This window comes from Leuresthes tenuis, unplaced genomic scaffold, assembly GCF_036924035.1.
Source record: "Leuresthes tenuis unplaced genomic scaffold, fLeuTen1.0.hap1 SCAF_1, whole genome shotgun sequence".
Classification (NCBI taxonomy): domain Eukaryota; kingdom Metazoa; phylum Chordata; class Actinopteri; order Atheriniformes; family Atherinopsidae; genus Leuresthes; species Leuresthes tenuis.
This window is the reverse complement of record NW_027325355.1, coordinates 12,865,663-12,885,706: the sequence shown is the minus strand read 5'-3', so window position 1 is coordinate 12,885,706 and position 20,044 is coordinate 12,865,663. Positions and strand designations below refer to the sequence as shown.

Sequence of the window (20,044 nt, the reverse complement as noted above, 5' to 3'; positions counted from 1 at the left end):
TTATAATGAGAATCGTTATCTATACAAAACAAATATTGCATATTCTGAATTCTAATCCGAATGAATAGATATTGCACAGCCATGTAGTTTTCATTTGCTAACTTCTTTTTTACATGTGCAAAAAAAGCTACAGCAAAAGACGGGTCGTAAATTTCATGTGAACATCCATTTAGAGCTGCACGGTGTGGTGGTTTGTTCTTCCTGTGCATACTCCGGGTACTCTAGCTTCCACCCACAGTCCAAAACGCTTGCATTATGGGTTAATCGGTGAGTCTAACCTGTCCCTACAAGTGAGCTTGTATGGTTTATAGTCATGTCTGTTTGCGTGCTGGCCCGACAACGGATTGGCAACCCATTTGGGCTGCACTCCGCCTTTTGCCCGACTGCAACTGGGATAGGCTCTGGCTACACCCACAACTGCAACCATGAACTGGATTAAACCCGTATACAAAATTAATGGATGGACATCCACTTAGAATTGTGAGTTTGATTTGTGGAGGTGAGAGGTTAAACATTTTTACTGATTTCATACTGGAGCTGAAGCCAAGCTTCTGAAATTTCATTGAAAAGTGAAGCAAGGACAGAGAAAGAATCTATCAAAGGTCAACGTGGATGTGGGTTGCTTTCTTTTTGTGACACTGTTTTTTAAGCTTTAAGCTTTTATCTTTGACATTTATCTTTTTTTTTTCTTTCATCGTAGTCGACAGGCTTCAGACTCACTGGGAAGACTCTCAGACGAAACTCTCCGATAGGATGAAGCAGATTCTCAACATGCTGCAGGACTCCACGAATTGGCTTGATGCCAGGAAGGAAGTGGATATTCTCACCAAACAGGCCAGTGAAAGGCTTGAGTCGTGGCAGGAGATCACATACACTGTGGATGCACTGAAGAGACAACACGCCGATCTAAGGGTGAGCTGGATATTCGTGGACCTCTAAAAACTCTTGGAACTCTCGGATGCATCCTTACTTGAATTACCTGTTTAAAAGTGTCTTCACCTTCCATGTGAGAGGTATAAACAGATGGTTAAAGATGGGATTATTTGGGAAGAGGTTGCGTTCAAATATATCTAAATGACACAATGGATTATCACATATAGAAATTCCTTCAGTGTCATTCAAATAAGCCGTGAATGATATAGCGGATGATTTCTGCTTTTAATCTGCAGATCACCACCCTTAGCCTCAGAAAAGGTGAGGTCAGACTACCTGGATCTTCTGTGTAAACTATTTGGAGGAACCAGAACCAATGTTGACCATTTACAGGGTGGGATTATACTAGCTGGGCAGAGGTCAAGCAAGTTATAGAGAAAGTTGGGAAGGTTGAGAAACAAGTGGATTCTTTTTCCTCTGGCTGTTTGCAGATATGACAGATTTAATGTTTACGACTGACGGCGTGAAGTCAGATTCTACAGACTTTTTCATGTCTTAGCCAAAGATTAGAGATTTTTTCAGCTATGTGTATCATTTTTCTTGAGAACGGTTATTACATTGGGTTTAAAATGCTTTGGGGGAAGTAGGATTTTCCCAGTGAGGTGGCTTTACATCCCTCAGAAAGCAGCAGCCTCCTGAGCAAAGAGTGATGTGGAGACTGTCTGCCCAGGGTAGACAGATCTGCTAAACTCCACTGGTAGAGGCAGAGCGGATTTAATCTTTTTTTAATTCTTAATTTTTTTTTTTGTCTCCGCCTTTGTAGCTTTTTATGGATGAGCTGAAGCACTGGCACGGACAGGTGGCTGAAACTAAAGCACTGGCTAACAAACTGCTGACGATGTACGCAAATGATGACACGCACAAGGTCACCCAAGTCAACGACAACATGGTGGCCACGTGGGCACACATCAACAAACGGTAACTATGCAGTCGATTATACCTTTTTTTTCATGCTACACTTGAGGTAAATGCTTTTTCACACTACAGATGGAATCGAACTTTAAGACATCTGTCACGATCGGTGTATTTTTGTTTAGTCTCCAGTTACCTTAGCCTTGCCATTTCCTCATCTTTCCTCAGTTCCATCCTGCCAGTCGTCAGCTCCACTCCCTTCACCTGTGTTAATTATCCTCCGCCCTACCTTCTCACTGATCATTCTCCCCACAGTATTTAGTCTCCGAGTTCTCTTCATTCTTTGTCAGATCCTCAGTCAGTTTACCCATGGTTCCCCCGTCTATCTGATTCATGTTCAGATGGGATTTTTGAACTGGGGGGACCAAGCTGTCAACAAGTGATTTCAACTCAATAAGTTATTTTTTTATGAAAAAACCTTCCTCCAATAGCCTCCCCCCACCCCACACCCCCGTCCACCCTCAAAAAACAAAGGCAGTGTTTAATCTAGCGTGAAATTTTTGCACACGTGAAGTCAATTAGATGTGAAGAGACAAATCTAACAAAGAGTGATCAAATCGTCAGTGATCAAAGTTTACTTAAATGGAGAAAATGTAGTAAAGCTCGAATGAAGATGATCGGAATTAAAAGAGATGAAAAGTCAGGATCCTTTTCATTAGCTTACATGGAAATATTTTTCAGCAGATGGTTTAGAAGCAGGACTGCGCCGGAAACGCTCCCATTCCTCTACAAGTTAGCGCATTGAAAAATAGCAAACGAGGACACAAAAACACAACTGTGAAAAACGCATTAGGGCCAGGCAGGTAATCAGAAAGGCAGCAAACAATGTGAGGACATTAAGAGAAGTTCCTGAAATTAGAGCAGAGGTTAGGAGGACCAAATAAAACATGAAATCAAAATAAAGAATCACGGCCCAAAAAAATTAAGCTGAAAAAGTAAGGATGACCAGATACTTATAGAAATGATTAAAAAAGAAATCCCATGAAAACTGACAAGGAATCAATACAATACAATACAATCTACAAAGTGCATGTGTGTTCATTGTCCCATGTTGACATCTTGATAATATGTGTCTGTGTATCCAGTGTTTCGGACAGGGAGACGGCGGTAGAATCAGCCCTAAAGCTGTTACAACAATTCTACCTTGATCTTGAGAAGTTCCTGATCTGGCTCACCGAGGCTGAGACAACCTGCAATGTTCTGATAGACACTACTAGTAACGAGAGACTGCAGGAGCAGCCGGAGGTAACCAGGAATCTGCTGATGCAGTGGAAGGTACGACAGACACATTTATAGATCCTCCCCATTATTCTTTGTGTTACTGTACACAGATCCACTGAAGTAATGTGGTTATCTACTGTGTTATTACTATATTAAGTGTCATTGTAGCTCATAGCATGTTGCATTACCTTTGTAACACAATATTAATGGATTTGCCATTTCGATAATTGACCTTTTCCTAAAGTTCAACCTATTCTGAAGGTTGATTGTGAGTTCAAAGCGAATGTCAAGATTGTTATTTTTTTTCATAAAAAGTGGCCCTTTAGAAAACATCAAAGCGCCGTTTCACACACAGGCGCTTCCACTTTCAAGCTATGTGGGCAGAGAGCAAATGGTTTTCACAAGGACGGCATTGTTTAGGGATACCGTGACACCAGATGAGTTTTTAACTTGGAACCGCTGTTGCGTGTTATTCCAAATCTCAGATTTTTTATATCCACAACATTTAATTGACTCTCTAAAAAATTGTCCTGCCCTTTCTAAATTTGAAGTGATTAAATTACTGATTTAAATTACAGGGGACTTGCAGTACATTTATACACACAGAAGAAGTCATATTCTACGGAGCCCCCTAGGAGACACGGGGGGGGTTGTCAAAATGATGGGTGAAAAAAAAAAAAAGGACAGACTTTTCTTTCTAGGTCATATTTAGGACAATGTACATCTGGGTCAGTTAGGCCGATATCAAAGTCGTGTCTACTGCTGAGCACAGTTTTTATCTTGCTGTATTTTAGGCCCATTTCAAAATAAAATTCAATACATTTCTCCCACTCAATGTTTGTGTCTGTGTTTGTTTTCGTCCCTATGGGCCTAACTGACCTGGATGTACGTTGTCCTAAATACGCGAAACTTCGCGAGAAAGATCTCAATCAAATTTTGCGATATCTCGCAAAAGTTTCTCGGATATCGCAGAAGTCCGTACTTTTTTTTCTTCATCCATCATCTCCCCCACCGTGTCCCCTATGGGGCTCCGCAATATTCTAGCCCCCATAGAAATAAATAATTCAGTTGTGAAAAAAAAAGGAAATAAAATTTTTTAAATTTCAGTTTAGTCTCAGATGGCATCTATTGCACATCACAACATTTCCAAATTTTCTTTTTTCTTTTCAACACTCTTTCATGACTCTCTGCCCTAGCTGGTATGACAGTAATGCTGGCATGGCAGCATGGACAAATTTCATTGGTCTGTCCCTGCCTGGCAGACACACGGTAAATTTCCCGCACTATATTGTGGGCGTTGAATAGTAGGCTCTGTTCCATGAAAGAGCCTATTCTGGTCCCCACCCCTCATCCTGCACCCACGCAGGCTTTTTGGTGGACTGGTTTGTGCATGAATTTACACTCGCGCTCACATATACATTCTAGCTAACCCACATGTAATGATTGGGATATTATTCATTCCCTCTCATGCACGCACATACTCGCATGCACAGATTTCTCTCAGTGCAACAAGCACCGCTGTGTGCAGCACTGAGAAAGTCTTTTGTGTCCAGTTAGTGTAGCAGCTGGCAATGCAGCACAGCATCCAGAGAGCCTCTTTCCTCCTCCTGTCTTTTTCTTCCCACTCTGTCTTTCTACTGACTTGTGCTGTCAAAGTCTGTCTCCCTTTTTTTGATGTTCAGCATTCCGTCCTACTATAGTCTCCCTCCCTACCTCTTCTTTCGTGTCAAACAAACTTAAGCAGAGAGCTTTTTTATGCAGCCAGACTGGAAGCCAATTTCAAATGAAAAGAGGAAATGATCCTGAAACTTTTTCATCATGATGTCTAGCTTTGACATTTTACGGTAAAGTGTCAAGGATGCCGCACAGGAGGGTCTACCATATTCAGGTGGGAAAGGCGAGGCAATTCTTTGTGAATGAGCATTTTAATCATGATCCAACATTAATTAAAAATGTTGAGATATATAATATATAATGTCAGTGCTTACTGAGTGTTGGGCAAACAGGTTCTTTGTGAAAGTGTTAATGCTACGTTTTGTTTCTTTGTTTCTATTGTATCGAGTCTTATTCTACCAGTTTCCACACACACAAAGTTCAATTGAATATTTCTCTGCCGCGTTACATTGTGGACCGGTGCTTTTCATGCAAACTAAAAGTTTTAAAGTAAACCAATTTTATACACTGAGAGGCAGCAGAAGTCATTTCGAGTATGGAGACTCTCTCTATAAAGACTTCACTATCCTCTCAAAAATGGGATTTAGAAGGAAAAAAAAGGTGGAAATATCAATTTAAAATGCAGACATCAAAATTAAAGTCCATATAAAGCAGCATTTGCTTGATGTTACTCAGCTGTGGTTGTTTTAGGCATCAGAAACAATTGGAACATTCTACAGCTGTATTCAGTACATTTCTATGGAAGCCAAGAACGGCCATGGATTTTAATTTTTTTTTATGCACTGTTTTCTTGTGATGACTTATTATTTCGTTATCTCTATATAAAAAAGATCCTTTTTTTTCTCGTGATAACAAATTAATTTATAATGCATTCGTCTTGATTTCAACCTTCAAGAGCTTCTACGAACGGCTTCCGTAGTCACACTTTACGTTAGTTTGTTTACTTGACTGGGTTTGTTTAGGGGCTACCAGTTACCAGATGTCCATAAGCCGCTCATGTCAGCTCTTGTTTGAAATCAAGACGAACACATTCTAAATGAATTCGTTATCATGAGAAAACGATCTTTGCTATATAGAGAAAATAATTAATTTGTTGTCACGAGAAAAAACTATCTGTTATATCGAGATAACGAAATGATTCATTTGTTATCATGAGAAAAAACAATCTGTTATATCGAGATAACAAAATAATAAGTTGTTATCACAAGACAACAGTGAATAAAAGATAAAAGTATATATATATATATATATATATATATATATATCCATGGCCGTTTTCGGCTTTCGTACATTCCTACACATCCGTTTGTGACCTATTCTTTGATTAAATGATCCATTTTTCCCCCATTTTTCCTCACAGGTATTAAACAGAGATTTTTACTTTACAATACTGTAATCATCTAACTTATAAATGGAAAAATCACATGCCTCCTCATATCATTAAATATATGAAGTTATGTGACGAGTGATTATTTTATTTTAAAGTCTGAGCATCTGAAACCAAGACTGCTCAGGTGGACCTAAGGAAAATTAAAGTTATACCAGAACATTTCACTGTTAATTATTGCTCAGAATCATCGCTGCGGTCAGTCAAGGCCATTTGCCAGATGTTATTCCCCTTGTCCTTTCCTCTCACTCTCTTGCAATTAACAACAAAACTTGAAATTGCTTCTTCAGAGAATAAGTTGCTTTTGTTTTATTTTCAACTCATACCTACTTTGTGGGCATATGGCTGTATACACAGGACCTCCAGGCAGAGGTTGACAACCACATAGAGCTGTATCACTCCCTGGATGAGAATGGCCAGAGGATTCTGACCACACTGGGGGACTCTGGGGACAGTGTCCCGCTCCGGAAACGTCTTGACAACATCAACCAGCGCTGGGATGACCTGCGCACCAAAACGCTCAGTATGAGGTGAGTGAATGATGCGGATCCAACCAATGTAAAGCCGTGGAAATGCTAGATAACAATGGGAGGGAAAAATACAACTGGATGTTTGCATTTTCAGAACCTACCTTGACTCAGAGATGGCTCCCTGGAAGAGGCTCCACATGTCGCTTCAGGAGCTGCTGAATTGGCTGAGGATCAAAAGTCAACAGCTTGAGCAGGAGCCGCCTGTAGGGGGCGACGTCCCCGCTGTGCAGACACAGTTGGATACACACAGAGTAGGAATCAACAAACTACAAAGTTATTCCGTTGTCTATTATGTCTACAGGATTAAGGGCACCGAGAGACTGTGAGACTATGTTGTTTTTTTGTGCACAAAAGGAAAACATTAACCCTAGGGTGCAATGTTTTTGTACTATTTTTAGACACTTTTTATTGAGAAAAAGTCTCAGTCTCTCAGTCAGTTTCGAGCAAAGTCTTAGTCTCAGTATTTTCAATCAAAGTTACAGCTAAAAGATTTTAGATCATCATTAGCTATTAAAACATATGTAGTGAGGTCATGGTAAAGATAGTGTGCTAACCAGTGTTGGGCAAGTTACTTCCAAAATGTAATATCTTTCATATTAGTTACTTGGATTTGAAAGTAATACCTTCTGTGTAGAGTAATAAGTTGCTCGTTACTTTTTAGTTACTTTCACCAAAATAAACATTCAGGACAAGGCATTACAAAATTAAGGTGTGCAATATTTTGTCATGGCGAATAGTCCTCAATTAACTGTAGGTCCTCATAAATATAATGGTGGTGGTGGGGGGGGGGGCAACATTAAACTCTAATGAGGTAGTGGTTACCATGAATAGCTGAATTTACAATAGGCAGCGCATACTCCACGACATACTCAGCCAACAGCCTTCTCACTTCTCCTGGGTCAAACATCTTCACCGCTGGTCCGGAGAAATCCAACTTTCGTTGTTTAGATTTGCTCGCGCCGTCATCTTCCATCTGTTTGCTAGCAAGAGGTCGTTTAGCCTCTAGCTTAAGGTTGCTATGCACTCTCTCCAGATGTTTCTTGAAGTTTACATGTACCATTTTTAGCCGTAGACAGTTCCCTCGGACTCCTCGGACACATAAAGTTCACCCTTATTGTGAGGTTCTTATCCATTTCTGTGACCAATTCAAAATAGTGTGAGTAAAACCACTTAGAAAACACTGAAATATCAGTTGTTTCCATTTTTGCTGTCTTCTTCTTCTGTTGATTTAAAACCATCTTCTTCTCCTCTTTATTTACGGCTGTTACTCCTGGTTGTTTTTCCGAAACCTCCGTTTGTGCGACAGCTCAGATTGTAACACGTTACCAGACTCAGTAACTGTAATAATATTACCAAAATATAGTTAGTAACGCGTTATATTACTCCGTTACTGCCTAAATGTAATTTATTACGGTAACCCCCAACACTGGTGCTAAATTGTTTACCAAAGTGACCGGTCATGAATGGAACATGAGGAAATGTCAATCAGGCAATAAGAGGTTCAGGCAATAAGCATGAGTAAAATGTTGTCAATGTAAGCCGGTGCTGGTGTCAGTTATTTCCCTGCTCTGAGGACTGTTGGCTCAAGAACATAGTGTCTGCGTGCAAACTTTTTCATGTTTATACATGAAAAAGATACGTAAAATTAACATATATATTTCCACAGAATTTCAAGAGGGACTTAAGAGCGAAGGAGCCAGTTGTGACTAAAGCTCTTGATGACGTCGCAGTCTTTTTGTCCGAACTGCCTCAAGACGCACCATCAACTGAGCAGAGAGGTAACAGTCACACATTTTCTTTATGATTCATACAAGTGAAGTGCGTGGCTTTTTTATTTTTTCAGCTTTTCTATTTTTCATGCTGGATCTGCTCTGAATGTAAGCGGTTTGAGTAATGAAGCCTTTTTTGTTGCATTTTATTATGTTGTTGAATCAAAGGCTCAAAGATACAGTCACTCAGAAACAAAGCTATCACCTGCCAATTGTACACTATATGGTATGGTACAGTACGGTTCAACTCGGTAAGGCTTTGCCATGCTTCATTTTCCATTACAGACAGTATCCTCTCACTGCGGGCAGGATTATCTTTTATCATTGCAGCACATGTGAAGCTCCAGCGACACAAACGAGTTACACAGCTTTGTTGCGTGTGTTTTTAAAACCTTGTGAGAGGGGAACTAGCCTGAGCTGGTATGTGAGGTTGCGCTTTACAAATTAGAAATAGTTAGGCTCACAGCTCTCTGGAACCAGACTCCTGCACAGGGGCTGGACTCTCCCATACTTAAAATTTGCCCAGGGGGAGAGATGTTGGCTAGATGTAAGAATATCCTCAAGCCCCTAGATGAGTGTCTTGGTGTTGGAGTTCTTCCTGATGAGCGAGAGGGTCACCTTGCTTCAATGATTTACCTGGAGGAGTGTGATTAGGAGCAATGACCTTCCTGATCTGAACCAGAGTAGTATTTTGTTACCTGAACTGTCCCGGTCATGGATTGGCTATCACAAACACCATGTTTGAGCATAAGATGGTCCATGTACTTGGCACCAAGGCACCTTAAACCAAAGATAGACACATTGGATAAAGTTTACACAAGCATCAAATGGGGATACAGGGCTAAATCGCTACCACCATCTGACCACTTGTCACTGTTTTTAATCCCGGCATACATCCCACTCAGGAAAACTGCTCTTATCACCACAAAGACAGTTAAGACTTGGCCAGGCTAGAGCCTCTCAGCAGTTGCAGGACTGCTTCAATAGGACCACCTGGGACATTGTTGGACACCTGGACCTAGAGTTGTTTAGTGACAGCGTACTGTGCTACATTAAAACTGCATAGACATTGTCACAATGGATAAACACATTCGAGTATTCCCCAATTAGAAGCCCTGGATGAACAGGGAGGTCCAGAGTCTGCTGCTGAAGGAAAGGAACACTGCCTTCAGATCTAGTAACCACACTCTTTACAGCACAGCCCATGCACAGAAGAGAGTGTCCCTGGCCGTAGAATCCATTTACTGTTTTACCAATCGGAAGGTTGTGGTTTGACTCCCGGCTTCCCTTGGCCACATTTTGAAGTTGGGCGACTTGGGCAAGACACTGAACCCCACGTTGCCTGCCATAGAAGAAAGCACTGTGACCTATATGGAAGTGCTGTATGAGTGTGTGTGTGAACATAGCATGTAGCGTTAAAGCGCTTTGAGTGGTCAGCTAAACTAGAAAAGCGTGATACGAGTAGAGCCCATTTATCATTCATAGACTTGTCAAGGACCAGGTGACTTTTACTCATGTCATGATACCTAAAACCCTAGAGTAGAAATATGGGAGTACTTTATATGATCTTATATTAATTTTCAACTGAACGTGATGGGTTCCAGTAGAAATTCAAAGTTGCTTTGCTTTGCCTCGTTATTTTGGTGTCATTTTGTAAATCTTAAGACATAATAATAGTAAAGATGATTAACAACATGATTAGTCACGAAATCACGATAAATCACCAAAAGCTATCTTTTGATTAGTCACTTATTCAAATATTATAAGCACTAACAGGAGAACGGGAGAGTATAAGGTGTCCTAGAAGCTTTCCTATGACTGGAATTATATATTTTTTTTCTCTTGGCTTGTTTTTTTCTCATAACCCTCAGATATCAGCCCAGAGGAGCGTGCTCAGAATGTGGGGCGAGTCTTGCAGAAGGAGGCGGACGATCTAATGAGCAAGTGGAATCAGCTCAACACCAACTCCGTCAATTGGCAGAAGAGGCTGGAGTTGGCTCTGAGCAGGTTGATGGAGCTCCAGGAGGCAGAAGATCTGCTGGACACGCAGCTAAGGCAGGCAGAGATGGTGAAGGAGGCCTGGGAACCATTGGAAGACCTGTTGATTGACACCCTGCCTGAGCACATTGATAGAGTCAAGGTGATTGTCACTTTTAATATACCACTATTTTATTTTCATTCTGCTATATTAATGATCTGCTTCAGATATGCTTTAAAAATGCTTTGTAGGCTAACCTTTTGGCCTTGTGCTGCTCAATATTTTCCTTGGCAGTGCCCTAGCATCACCTTGCATGTATGATTTAACATAGGGGCCCAGGTCTTTCCAGCTTTCCATCATTTTACAATCACTTTTTTTTTTGCTCAGAGCAATTTTGAAATGTCAGCCAAATTCTACAGCATCCTTTTTGTTTTTTCTTTGACATAAATGGTGTAGTTCAGAGCAATGCACTTTACTTTACTTAGTGCAGTATTGCGTTCTGTACATTTTGTTTTCACTTAAATGCTATGGATAAAAATTACAGATAGATTTTTATGTAATTTCTTCGATGCATCATTAAAACACATGAATGTTTATATTTATTATATATATATATATATATTTGTATGTGTGTTTGTGTGTCCACTTTAGGAGTTCCAGGAGGAAATTGCGCCGATTAAAGACGACGTAACACACATGAACCAGCTGGCGTCTGCTTTTGATCCCACCGAAATACAACTGTCACCTAGCAATCTGGAGCATATCGAAGATCTCAACATGCGCTGGAGGCTGCTCCAAGTAAACACTCTTGCAAGCATGCACACACACACATGCTTCCACAGAGGCAGAAACACTGAAAATGTATAGAACTTATTCTACACCTTCCTGCATTCAGATTAACATCAACCAACATAGACTGAAAATAAAAAAATTCAATTTAGTTCAAAGGCAACATGAGTTTTTTAGTCTTTTGTAGTGTTGGGTTACCATTACGTCAAAGGGATGGCCTGTCACATTGTTCTAATCACTTATTTTGTATCAGTGAGAAAGTACACCTTCTAATTACTGCATTTTGGCTTCAAGTTTTGTCATGCAATTGTTGATTTGAATTTTTTTGTCTGTATCACTGAGAGGTTGCAACCCAAGGACTCTTTCTTTGCAATTTACTGCTTTCTGAGACTAATGCCCCATAAACTTTTCTTATTACTTGGCATATATGGGGGGTATTTTAATAGCATTTTTTTTCTTTTTTTTAACTTGAAGCAGGACAGATTACGCTTAGTTGATTAATCTTGGTTAGTCTTTGCAGACAGGACCAACGAACCAAGCTATAAGGGTTGCCATGGGTTCTGATGCTATCCCATTAAAAAAAAAAAAGAGTATGTGATGCAGCAGACCCATCATCTGTGAAAGAATGTTGGGGACAAGAAACCTGTTCAATGGACATAGTGGCGATACAACTTTAACTCCCTGGCTAACTCTGGGCTACATTTAGGTCAGAGAGTAGTATGAATGGTTCATGTTTCAGCAGTAGCATGAGCCTTCTGGTTACCTGTAAACATAACACACAGTTCAAGTTCTATCAGACAGTAGTCATAAATCTATTCCATCGGTACTGTTCTAGACCATTAGACTGAAATTTGGGATATAGTTTTCATTAAGTCGCAGCTTGTTGTTTTCACATTTCTATTCACTACCTTTGGGTTTTGAGTAGCATTTGTGACTGTTGCTAAAGAATGAAATCAGTTGCCAGTGACAATTAAAAAAAAAAAAGAGCTTACACTTCCACATATTAATTCATATCTAGAAGTGTAAGTTCTTAAGGTCTCCTAAAATAAAATTTTCTCCAAACTATGTTTCCTCTGGAATCTAATATGGCTATTTCATATAACTAAACAAAGCAATAGTGTCATCTAACTGAACAGGAGATTCTTAGCTATACTTTAGTATGACTACTCAAAGCGCTTTTACAGTACAAGCCACATTTATCCATTCACACACACTCAAACAGCATGAGCATGCATTAGTCTATATAGTGTTGCAGGCTACACAGTAATCTTTATTTTTTCTCTATCACACTCATTCATACACCGATGGACGTATCAAAAGTAACGTGGGGTTAAGTGCAGTATATCCAACAAATGTGAAAGTTACATAAAAATGCAATGCATTACTGAAACAAATTCACATGATTTCAGTGATTTCAAATAAGCTATTCGCCATTTTGAAAAATATATTACATACCAAGTAGATGCCAAATTAGATGTAACTTGAAGGCCAGTATAAGCACATCTCTTGCTTTCATTTTGCTGTGTCACTAGATATTTAATCTATTTTATCTTTCCCATAACAATCTTTGAGTCTAACTAAATTAATTGATATTTTGTGGTTCAGCCAGTTTTAGGTCAAATATTTTTATGTTTATTTGATCAATTTATTTATTTTCTTAACTCTCTAACTCTCTCTATCTCAGATTTCCATAAAAGAGCATCTGAAGCAGCTGACAGACGCTAACAGGGACTTTGGCCTTGCACATGGTTAGTAAAACTCACTCAAACATACAGTTAAGCACTTGTAAACAATAGGTAAGCAGTGTATTTTGTGTATGTGTTTTTTTCTGTCTTTATAATTAGACAGAACCTTTTCTGATCTAATCCCTAACCTTGCCAGGACCAGTAGTCTTTCTGAGGACCAAAGCCCAGTCCTAATGAGACAACCCTTATTAGGGATGCACCGATAGACCGTATCGGCATCGGTATCGGTATTCATTAAAGTGTTTGGATACTACAGAACCGATACTAGTGTGACAGGAGCTTAATTTTCCTGCAATGTGTTTGTAAAATTTTAAATATTAAAACAATATGTTGCACTAAGGGTAGTTTTATATTACTAAAATGCACAAAGTGCAGTTGTATTTGGGTTGAATATGCCAAAAGAAAAGAAAATGTGTTTAATTGTAAGAACTGTAATGGCCTTGATTAGTACTCATATCAGTACTTGGTATCGGCAAGTACTAAAAGGTAAGTACTTGTACTTGTACTTGGTTTTAAAAAAATGTGGTATTGGCGCATCCCTATTTCTGATGTCCTGGTTTGCGTTAGGGCTAAGATATGAGTTCAGCATGAAGTGGTTATGGTTAAAAGTAAGATAAGAGTTTGTTCATACCTGCACACCTGTGCTGTCGCTTGCAAAATAATCCACTCTCCTTGAAGTTGAAGTAATGGACTTTCATAGAATAGTCCAAATTGGTAAAATAGATAAGGATTTTTTATTATTATTCTAAAACAAATTTAAAAACGCAAAGTAGCGCATGCACATGTATTCATTTAATTTGCTCTGAAATCCCTTGATAAGATCTGGTGCTACCAGTTACCTTCAGAAGTCCATAAAAAGATAAGAAATTTGTGATATAAGTTCACTAAAATGTGGGAGACTCCCAAATGATATGAATGAAAGTCCTCTGGTCAAAAATATTTAGCCATCAGAGACCATGCTATGTCTGGCACAAACCTAACACCTCTTGTCACCCCAAGAATACCATCCCTGCAGTAAAGCATGGTGGTGGCTGTATCATGAGGGTGTTTGTCATTCTGTGAAACTGCTCAGAACTCAGGAACTATTGAGGACAGAGGTTCACCTCTCAGCAGGACGATAATCCTGAGATAACTGTGAAAACACTAAAGCTGCTAAACACTGAAGTGGTTCAAGGGAAACATTTAAATGTGTTGGAATGGCTATTCAAGGTGAGATCTCAATCCAGGAAAGAATCTGTGGCATGACTTAGTGATTTCTGTACACTAGCAGAGATGATCCAACTTGAGGGATCTGGCACAGTTTTGCTTTTAAGAATCAGAGTGAGTTAAAGTTATCTCAAGTAAATAGGGACAAAACAACAACCAACTGAATAACAAAAAGGAGAAAGTGCCAAAAAAATCATAATTATCAGAGATGCACAGACAACAGCTGCTTTAGACAATCTTTTTTGGGGGACTTAATAGTGTAGTGATACGATTGCCACCTTTCATGTGGCTGATCTGGGTTCAAATCCCCTTTAAGAAAGGTACTACTTCCACTAGGGGTCCTCAGGCAAGACTCCCTTACCTACCAGTGTAAGTTGCTTTGGATAAAAGTCCATAAACACAACATAACACAACATTGTAATGGGTAGATGTGTGACACTACAAGGAGGAGGGACTTTAAACCATCTGATTTATCAGTTGCCTTGGAAATGTAGGGCCCCTGACTAATAAGATGAACAGTCTTAAAGCTCTGAGGGGGAGACTGATGAGGATTTTTTAATAAAAGTATCAATCTCATCCAAACTCACTTTCATACTGTATCCTACTGCTATTAATTCACTCTGAATATATTCAGACTGTAGTACCACTAGGCTAATTCGGTATACAGGTACTAAATTGGTACCGGATTACTGACACATTTAAAACGGTACTATACCGCGTTTGGTAGAGATGAGATTGATGCTTTTATTTAAAAAAAACTTTTTTACCACGTCACTTCACTGCATTGTATTTTGAGCTGAGGCGAGTAAGACAAAGCAAGCAGTTGAGCGAGTGAGCGAGCAGCGTGAAGCGACAGAGAGAGATAAAGGAAAGAAAGAGAGAGAGACAGGAGCAGGTAGAGAATGGCAGCTGCTTCAACTTTCACCAAGCTGCAACTCGTAGATAAAACAGATGTGCGAAGTGCTTTATGGAATTACTTCGGCTTTAAAACAAATGAGCACAGTGAAGCCATTAACACCGAAGCACCACTGTGCAAACGGTGTTACAAAACATGTCTGGCCAAGGGTGGAAACACTTCCAACTTGGCAAAACACTTGAAGGACAAGAACCCAGACCTGCACAAGGAATTCAGAGAATGACAGGTAATAACTTGTAAACCCATGAAAAAAAGCAGCATTCAGTGCTAAAAGCAAGCAACACCAGCCCCCTTCACTCTCCACAAACGTAGCTCTGGAAAAAAAAAAGAAAGCTGCATTGCAATTAGCTACCACTTTCTCTGGTTTAAATAGCCTATTTATATGATTTTGTTTTAGATTTTATTTATTTGAAAATTGTGTTGTCTGTGCATTAGAAAAAACTGTCTTTGTGATATTTTATTTTATTTACTTATGGATGGTAATAATTTAATAGATTTTCTATTAAAATAAAGTCAAGTATGACATTTTTTGTGTTCTGTTTTTATTTGGAATAGAATTGCAAAGTATCAAAATACATGTTGGTATCGGTATCAGTATCGATACCAAAATGTTGGTATCGTGACAACACTAAGTCCCACTTTTTTTTTCTATGCAGCAAATTTAACTTGTGAGGCACAATGGGAGAGACGTTTCAGACAAGAAGTCTGATACATACACTCTAACTGTACTGACAGCTCAGTACAGTCTGATTGATGTGCTAACTCTCGACTATTGTTTTTTGTTTTGTACTGAGAAGACACTTTCCACATGATGTTTTGGTAAATCCTGCTTTCAAATGTTCCTACATGCTACGAATGCTGTTCATTGCTGTAAGATGTGTGAAAAGTTTATTTTTTTGGTGTAACTCTCCCTGTCTCTTTTCTTGTTTTCTTCAGGATCTGTAGAAAGTCCCTTTGAACAGGGCGTCTCTCCAAACAATGTGCCCTATTATATCAAGTAAGTGCTCATCTTTGACCAGTAGATCAAGCGATTCTCTTACATCACCTCACTCAAATTCTAGCATGGCATTTAACTGTCCTCTACAGGGACCTGGTTTCTTCTACCAACAGGAGAACTTCCAGTAATAATAGCATTTCAGTGAGCTTTTAGAGCATGTTTTTTTTCTGATGAGGATTTCTATATCTCATGTACATTGTTCCCTGTAAGCCATTAATGGTAGTAGGGCTGCACGATAAATCTTTACAAAATACATGTGATCTCATTTCTACACACAGTGACTCTGAAGCATTTTATATCACGAGCTGCATCACAAACAAATGCCCCTATTTTCCTCCCGGGTTTTTTCAAGAGCCCCCAAACGCAGCTCTGCCGCTGCCTCCTCCCTCAACATAAAGCGTCTCTGCAAGTTAGAGCAGAGGAAAGTCTGCGGTGAGGAGGGTTAAATGGATGGCGACGAAAACCCAAGTGGTAATGGCGAGAGTCACCCACCCAAACGAATCCGATCTCATGCCCAAAAAAGGCTCACATTTGAAGATGTTGAAGTATTTTGGGTTTAAGCCAGAGGATGACAAACAGTGTGAGGTACATTGTAAAGTGTGTTTGCCCACAACTGTGGGAAATACCTCTGTATTCCCGCTACAAGCTCACCTTCTGAACGGCTGCTAAGTACCGGTGACACCATTGTGACACGTCAACGTTCGTCACTGAAGCCTCAACACGTTGACAGACTTGTGTTTCTGGCCAAGAATCTTTAAGCCTCTTCTGACGTGCAATGTTCAGGGCCATACGCTCCACGTTCAAAGAAAATCTCACTGTTTTTTTGTTTTGTTAAAGTTCATACAATAAACACTTGCCAGAGAATCGTGATCTCAATTCTACGCAAAAAAATCGTGATTCACATTTTTTCCAAAATCTTGCAGCCCTAAATGGTAGTAAAGAGTGTTTCCTATGTAATTAATTGATACATACTTTTGTTGTTGTTTTGAATATTTTTTTAACATTTTTGTCAACTAACAACAGACCTGCATCAGTTACTTTCTACTTTCTGGCTCTTACTACTCCTACTGAAGACGTAAATCTTTTCTTCTGCTTACTGTAGTCTTTAACTATCTTACTTTAACACATTGGTTCCCAAACTTTCTCTGCTGGGCCCCTTTGGCACAAAATAAAATTTTTAAGACTGACAGCAAAAAAGCCAAACGCAGGATACATGTCATCATATCTTCTTTTCTTTGCCCTGGAAGGAAATTGCTTTGAAGCACATTTAACAATCCTACATCCTGTGCTTTGCGTTTACGTGGGAGCCCCATCAAAAACTCGTCCATGTTATGCTAGCAGTGTCATTGATTTGATTGATTGATTGATTCATTCATTCGTTCGTTCCACCCGCGACCCCCACTTTGGGAACCACTGCTTTAACAGAAGGAAATAGTGGGTTAAGTTGGGGGGGACAGTAATTCAAATAAGATACGATATTTGTTCATGGTAAAGATGGTGTCAGCCTGTGCAACAGGGTTGCTCAATGATGGGATGTGAATTTTGTGAGTTTTATTCGGTGTTTTGATAGAAGTACAGATAACTTTAATCAGTGACTTCACTCTGGATGTGGTAGCGCAGAGCAAGCAAGACGATGTCTGACTCGGAGGTGCTTGTTCTTATAACAGCTCTAAAATACTTCAGCAAAAGCTTAAGATTACTGCTCAATTAAGCCAAAAACAACAATTATCATCTACCAAAAGCCAAAATGTGATTCCAACTCCTCCGGTGGCTTGCTCAGTAGACTTTGTCTCTTAACTGCATCAATAAACTGTCCACAAAAGTTATGAGTACAAGTAGTCCTTGTTGGCAGTCCCGGTAGGAAAAAAAAACCTATGGGAAATAAGTCGGCCTTATTGCTAGCAATGCAAACCAAGACCTTACTTAGGGGCTCAGTACCCCATACTCTCAACACTCTTCCCACATGAGACATCTGGGATGTGGCCTTTTGTCCAAGTCTACAAAGAACATATTAGGATAAACTCCACCACATCCTTGAAAAGGTAAAGAGCTTGTACGTTGTTCGACAATCAGGACAAAAACAACATTGTTCTTCCTGAACCAAGAGATTTCATAAAGGACAGACTCTCGTCTCCAGTGCCGATGCAGGCCTGCCAGTAAGACTGCTTACTTAAGTTGGTACATTTTCTGGCACCCCGTCTTAAGAAGGGCAACTATACCACACTTGTTCACCACACCAGAAGCACTGTCCCCAACTTAAAACGTAGCTCCTGCCTTTTGCATGTTTTTATTTGTTCTTTAGAATAAGGAAGCCCTAGTGCTGGGCAAGTCCTACCCTTTGCACCCGGGCTCTGCTTCCTTTTGAAAGGGTATGTCATAAAGGATATCTTCAAAATATTATTTCTACTGCCTGACTATAGTCTTGTGGAAAAGAAAGTATGAAATGACTAATTTCAAATGTCTCAAGAGCTCGTGGACAGAATAAAAAGTTTAAAAGGTCTTTTCCGGGTATTAAATTTTGGTAAATTTTTGTGTTCTCTACTCTGGGATGCTGATTGATATTTGTATGCAGTGGCGGCTGGTAATATAATCTTTAGGTGGATCTGTGCCACCATCCGGTGATTGTCAAATGTTTTGAAATGAATTAATGCTAAAAAGTAAAGTAAGATATTTCCACTTAAAAGGTTATACATTCAACAATTGCTTTATTCCATCATGAAATAACACTACAGCACTGACCAATACCAGAACATCTTCATTTAGTAACTCACAAAGGACAATTCTGTATATTAATAATAATAGTATTGTAATTCAAACAAAAATCACGTTTTAAAAAGCATATATGGAAAACAAAATAGAGCGTTAGCATAGCTGCATTCAGCTAGCCAAGCCTTTCTGGTGTACCAGGTAGGAGAGAAGCCTCTCATGTACCGCTTTCCCCTCTCGCTTGCTGACTACAAATACAAATAACTTAGCTCTGTCGACTGCGCCGTCTGGAAGAACTTTGAAATGAAAATGGCCATGTAAAAGTTCCATAACCTTCTCCGTGTTTGTTTAGCCCGCTTCATCCGCCATTCTTTTCTTTTCTGACTGTTTCCTGTGAGCGCCGCAGCAGTAAGCAACGTACAAGGCTTGCTCACGATGGACTTTTTCAAAATAAAAGCCAGTGAGCAACAGACGTTTACAATAGAAATGATAAAAATTGTGTTAATGGGAGACAAATGATTGTCAGCGATAATGAATCCATTAGTTAACGCAAAAATAACACATTAATGTGCCCAGCCCTGCTAATTATTCAATGTTAAGGGAATATATGCTTAATGTTAGTGTCTCTACTTCCAGTTGGAAGAAAAATGTATGTTAAAAGTATCACATCCTCACTGATATGTGAGAAGAAAGGATTTCTCTGAATTGCAATCAATTCAATTCCAATTCCTGTAATTTCAATTCAAATTCAATTACACATCCTGTAGGGCGGAGTCAATTCAAAATCTAATTCTTTCCTTGAATTGAGTTAAATTCTGAAATTCTGAATTTTGTACAACCCTGGCATCCGCTAATTCTAGCTGATGAGGCAGTTGTTGCTTTTTTTTGTCACCCCACTTTCATGTTTTGTTGAGGATCGGAGACCAAAGTGCAGACAACAGCATGAAAAGAGAGGGAAGTAGCTGGCGTATGAACCTGAAGGTTGTTAGAGTCATAATAATTATTAGGGATCTGTAAGTTGAAACTTTTTTAAGCACTTTAATTCTTACAAGGAGAATACAACGCAAAGCAGTCCCCTGAGCCAGCTTCTTATAACATGAATACAGGAATTGTCTCCCGCGGGGAATGCTCGCGCAGTGTTTTCCCACCTGCAAGTTATCTTCTGTTGCAGCTGCAGGTATTCTCTGATTTCGACTGCACCCACAGCTGTTCTTGGACTAACACCAATTATCACATTCCATATATGGTCAGGGAACTTACAACTTGGTCAAGCACTCACGA

The 20,044-nt window shown here is 39.5% G+C and overlaps 1 protein-coding gene across 2 annotated transcripts in view; it reads left to right on the top strand.

The window, feature by feature from the left end:
* The window catches only part of dmd (dystrophin), a 226,826-nt gene that overhangs the window by 151,180 nt on the left and 55,602 nt on the right, over positions 1-20,044 (top strand). For both annotated transcript variants that reach the window (XM_072368727.1, XM_072369462.1), the window contains 10 exons: positions 701-912; positions 1,697-1,851; positions 2,931-3,120; positions 6,485-6,657; positions 6,752-6,908; positions 8,324-8,435; positions 10,298-10,566; positions 11,056-11,202; positions 12,878-12,941; positions 15,997-16,057. In XM_072368727.1, coding sequence (XP_072224828.1) covers positions 701-912; positions 1,697-1,851; positions 2,931-3,120; positions 6,485-6,657; positions 6,752-6,908; positions 8,324-8,435; positions 10,298-10,566; positions 11,056-11,202; positions 12,878-12,941; positions 15,997-16,057 — 1,540 coding nt within the window. The remainder of the gene's footprint in view (positions 1-700; positions 913-1,696; positions 1,852-2,930; positions 3,121-6,484; positions 6,658-6,751; positions 6,909-8,323; positions 8,436-10,297; positions 10,567-11,055; positions 11,203-12,877; positions 12,942-15,996; positions 16,058-20,044) is intronic.